The 4,957-nt window shown below is 38.7% G+C and overlaps 1 protein-coding gene across 1 annotated transcript in view; it reads right to left on the bottom strand.

The window, feature by feature from the left end:
* Positions 1 to 2,426: 2,426 nt before the first annotated feature.
* The window catches only part of neff1 (neuronal intermediate filament family member 1), a 5,906-nt gene continuing 3,375 nt past the window's right edge, over positions 2,427 to 4,957 (bottom strand). The window contains exons 3-4 of the mRNA XM_020590709.1: positions 4,913 to 4,957; positions 2,427 to 4,048 (exon numbers count right to left, since the gene is read on the bottom strand). The exon at positions 4,913 to 4,957 is cut by the window's right edge and continues 77 nt beyond it. Of these exons, the coding sequence (XP_020446365.1) occupies positions 3,715 to 4,048; positions 4,913 to 4,957 (379 nt within the window). The 3' untranslated portion in view covers positions 2,427 to 3,714. The remainder of the gene's footprint in view (positions 4,049 to 4,912) is intronic.

Below are 4,957 nucleotides of genomic sequence, written 5' to 3'. Positions count from 1 at the left end.
ATGCAGTAGGTAGCCTACTGATAGCAAAGTACAACAATTTCAAATTTAATTCATGTGTCATTTATTTTAGTTTTATGAAATATAACGATAGATACTGAACTATGGCTTAGTGACTGTGTTGTGTATACAGGTACTCAGTCATATAATATATGACATTAGGAGTAGTAAGCTAACCCTGTCTGGACATTCAGAGGGTATAAGTAAAACCAGAAATATATTCAAACATGCGAATGTGCAGTTAAACCCAATGCACAGACTGCAAATCTATCTTTGTCTTTAATGTACTATTATAGTGATCTCTCTCACTTATGATCCAATGTCTTATCGATTGTTCTAACGCGTCCAAAGGAGATTTTGCAGCCTTTGCTTTGTTGAATCACACTGCATTTTATTTTCCTGACACTCCTTCCTTTTCATCTAATGCTTTAGTTAACCTAATTTGTTCTTGTTTCTTAACCTCTGCTTTTCTGACACTTACATCAATTGCCTGTTAGTGCTGGTAATGTTTTTGCCACTGTGCTGATTCTCCCACACACACATGCACACACAAACACTCGCAATGTGTGAGCAGAGAAACAAACAGGCTCAGCTGTGATTAAGTCCTTTCCGATGACAGCTGTGCAGGTAGGCCAGTGCTGACAACTGCCATCCATCTTAGCTGGCCCCATCTGTCACCTTTGGGTGCAGGCAGGCAGAATCTATGAAAAGCCCTTAGTTACACCCAGCGGACATTAGCTTCACCCTTAATGAAATGGTATTGACTGCAGCCTGAAGGCTAATGAGGCAGGCAGGCTAGTGACTGGAAATACACAATTTGTATACAGTTATTGCTTCTGTGGGGATGAAAGTAAATAGGTGTGCATGTCCCCCAATAACAAATGCTGTCATTGTCTTTCAGCAAAGCACAGAACCTTCACCTGTTCCAGACCTACAGTACATTAGTGATAATTGATACATCAGGAGGTCGTTTCCATAGAGGTCCTTGTGACATTTCAGTCAGCTCAAGTATAAACAATAAAATTAATGATGGCTGAATTCCATTTACAGGAGCTGATTCAGTTCCAAGACCCTGATGTTGTGTATCCTGACTCACTGTCACGCTGTCAGGACTTAAAGGAGACTCTCATCAGACTGCTAAAACCTGTGAGGTAACAGTTACGGGACAGAAGGACACAGCCAAGGCCTTGCTATAGCTGTTTCAAGATGCAGTTAATCAGCCTGTCTGTGTCATTATTCGTTTAACTTTGACAAATTGTGCTTTGAAACATGCAAAGATTTAAAAATATAAAACATGACAGAAATAGACTTGTTCAGCCTAAACATGGAGAAATGGCCTCATTATACTGGCCACAGCTGGTACCAGTTCCCAGTAGAACTCAGACCTGCCTCAATTGGATCTACTTTTAAAACTAAAGACATGTTTCCATTACTTTAATTAATGTTTTTTTTATTATTATTAAGCTTGCTTATACTTTTATATATTTTATTTTACATTTTATCTTCTTTTATCTTTCTTCTATGCTTTTAGATTGCATTTAACATTTTATATATGTATGCATTATGAAAAGCACTTTGATTTACCTTTGTGCTATACAAATACATTTTGCCTTGCCTTTCCATCAGACAAAATGTAATCACTGGAAGCAGTTCCAGTTCCAGCTGAAGGTTAAGCAATACAACCTTCAGATGAAGTATAAGTAGTGAAGGCGCTGTAAGAAGCTGGGATGTCATTTGAATTAATGAGATGGTGCTAATGTAATCACCTGCCTTTCATCCAAGTACATACTGGGATATAAGAATGTACCTATATGCATGTCTATGGGTAGGTGGAATCAGAAAATAAAGCAACGTTTAAGTTCATCAGTAGGAGACGGCTCCAGGCACATGGAAGACATCATGTCATAATAAACCGTGAGTTAACTTTCTGTTCCCGGGAACTCAAGTCAGGCACCTTCTGTATAACTAACATCATATTTCATCACATTCAGCAACTGTTTCAACTAAATAATTTGTTACTATCAGCTTTATCTGTCCAGCACAGACAGATTCCACCCGTACATGTGTTTATCTTTCATAATTATTCAATTTATATACAAAGTCCACACCTCTACACTTTACGCCAGCTCATCAGATAACAGTATATTCAAAGAAATCATTATGTATCTGAGTCCATGGTCAGTTTTAACTTTTGTTGGGTAAAATCTCCTTTTAAGTGTGTGTAAAGTCTTGTATCTTAGTTATTTACCTTTTTCTTCATTATTTATTTAATTGCTGTACAGCACTTTGGGTCAACTTTTGTTGTGTTTAAATGTGCTTATAAACAAACTGACTTGAATTGACATATAATTCTCATATTTTATTAAATCTACATGGCAGTGAAAGAATCTTTCGTGGCATTAAAAACACAGAGATGTAGCGAATAATTGGTTAATAAATGTGTTTATTTGGCTTTGAGAGGAATATCACTGCACAAGCAGCACATACAGTCACAGTTGTATAGCAGAAGGGTCTGGAAAGTGTCAGTGCTCCTCAGCCTCCCCAGCAATAAGTGAGATGCAGGTGAAAACATGTCTTATTTTAACTTTCACTCATGGTTAAGGCAGGGTTTTTTTAATTGAACACACAACAAGCAAAAAAAAAAAAATCTATCCCATCCATCAGATATTCAAGCTTCAAGATTCAGGCCATGCATTCATGCCCATTGGTTGATTCATGTGTCAACAAGAAAAGCAGAGGGGTGAAATGGTGAACAGTGACACAAGCAGGTCACGGCAAAGGGTTATGGCATGGTAGAAATAGCCCTTACATGTGACTATGTACTATATAACCATGACCCCAGCAGAATCTGCAGCACCTACCAGTTGCAGGTGGTGGAATTCCACCCACCCATCCAAACATATCTACAGTTTCCCTGAACTCCATGTTGCCATTATTCCGGGATGTGACACTACAGCGACTAAGAGAGAACAGAAAAGGGTTCCGATGTTTGGTGGTACATTTGATTTTGTTGTGGTAGGATGAAATGCAAAACTAAGTGAAAAGTAATGGAAAGGAGTGGTAGAAAAGCATTCACCTGCAGTGTGACATACGGGGTCTAACTTTAAAATAGAGGCTTTTTACTCTTTTAAACTTCCCTGTGCAACAAGCCAACATTCAAGAATGAGCTGGTAAAGTGTCATTCTGCGAGAAAATCCTTTCTTACACATCTCCCCAACTTTTAAATGTAAAAATCAAATAGCACCGTAAAAGTTGGACTGTCTGTTTCTCATGCTTCAAAATCTGTGCATTTATCTTAAATGTGTGCTGACAAAGTTGTTACTTTCAGTGTATTGATTGCTCTTAGTGTGAATATTAATCATTAATGGCACATTTGCTGTTACTCACATGAGGAAAAATCTTCCTGCTTCAAATGTATGGAGCTGTGTGGCATCATGCTGGCCTTCTGCATGTCTGTGATGTTATGTGATGTAAAATCATGGTGACCTCTGCAGACTATGTACTGTAAATGATTTGAACTCTTCTGCCATTGTAATATACCTATTCCCTTCTAAAGTGCATTTTCCAGCTAATGAAGTTTGTACTAATCACATCTGAGTTACAGAACAGGGACAGAAACACAGATGTTGTGAGGCATCTGGAGTGTGCAGTCTCCAGTGTGTTTGGTGGGCTGTGGAATGTGTTACTGATGACAGTGGAGATGATGACACAAGCAGTTTAGCTCTTGCTGTTCTTGCCGGTGGAGCTCTCCTTCTTCTTCTCCTTTTCTTCCTTCTCCTCCTCCTTTGGCTTGTCCTCTTCTTCCTCTTCCTCCTCCTCTTCTTCACCCTCCTCCTGGTCATCTCCCTCCTCTCCCTCTTCACCCTCCTCCTCTTCCTCTTTGTCCTCTTCTTCTGCCTCCTTTTCCTCCTCCTCAGGCTTGGCGCCAGACTTCCTGTAAGCCCCGAGGGTGTAGGTGCGGGCTGACATGTAGGAGAAGCCGGGGTAGCCAGACTGGACCATGGCTCCGCCAACGGAGCTGATGCGGCACTCCTCACCTTCCAGCAGCTTCCTGTACAAACAGAAAAGTGGGACAAAACATGATGTCAGTATAATGTCAGTGTGTCTGCTGAAGGATCTAATGTCAGTAGAATATCAGTGGCAGCACTTCTATTGTATGTTTCGGTATATTTGTTCCAAACGTTGACACTGTTGCTGAGTTAGATTACTGTACAGTTTCATATCATATCACTTCCCTAGTGTGGTCAAAAGACTGATTCCTTTATGTTAAAGCATTCAAACCACATTTTTCATGTTGAACAATGCTACTTTTTTCCACATTTTTGTCTTTTAGACTTTACTGTTCACATACAGACAGTAGCTGTCAGTATATGACTGGAGATACTGTAGTTATACGCTATGTTTTTTACCTAGGCCACTTTTTCACTTCTAAAATACTGTTAATTTTTGGGTTGAAGTGAAACGTGTTTTATTTTAATTTATCTTTAGAAACGTATGAAAGTACCTAATTTTTTGTGTTTTCCAAGACCAAATAATATGAACTAAAAACTTGGGTACTTGAAATTCTTGTCTCAGAAGTTTAAAATTGGCAATTGAAGCTTGCAATTCAAACTTTTAACAACTAAACTTAAGTTGTTTTTTAAATTCCCTGCCTTGATGACCTCATTCAGTGGATTATGAAAAGGTTTCTATCAACCAAGAGAGTGGAATTTTGCATGTCACGTATCCACTGTACTTCAAAAATATGTCTGAAACCAAAATGCAAAATGCAGTAATAACCCTTATTTTCATCATAAAAACATTTAAAATAAGAATGGGATGAGTCAATGTACATTGTTGCACAATGTAAAGACTAACACTTATATTCAGATTAGTTCAAAATGATTATTGCTGCATTGTTTGTAACGTAGCCAACCTGTAGGCAGCGATTTCAATGTCCAGCGCCATCTTGACGTTCAGC

This window comes from Monopterus albus, unplaced genomic scaffold (genome assembly GCF_001952655.1).
Source record: "Monopterus albus unplaced genomic scaffold, M_albus_1.0 scaffold12.1, whole genome shotgun sequence".
Taxonomy (NCBI): Eukaryota; Metazoa; Chordata; class Actinopteri; order Synbranchiformes; family Synbranchidae; genus Monopterus; species Monopterus albus.
Note: the sequence above shows the minus strand (reverse complement) of the source record. Positions and strands in the feature narration are given on the sequence as shown.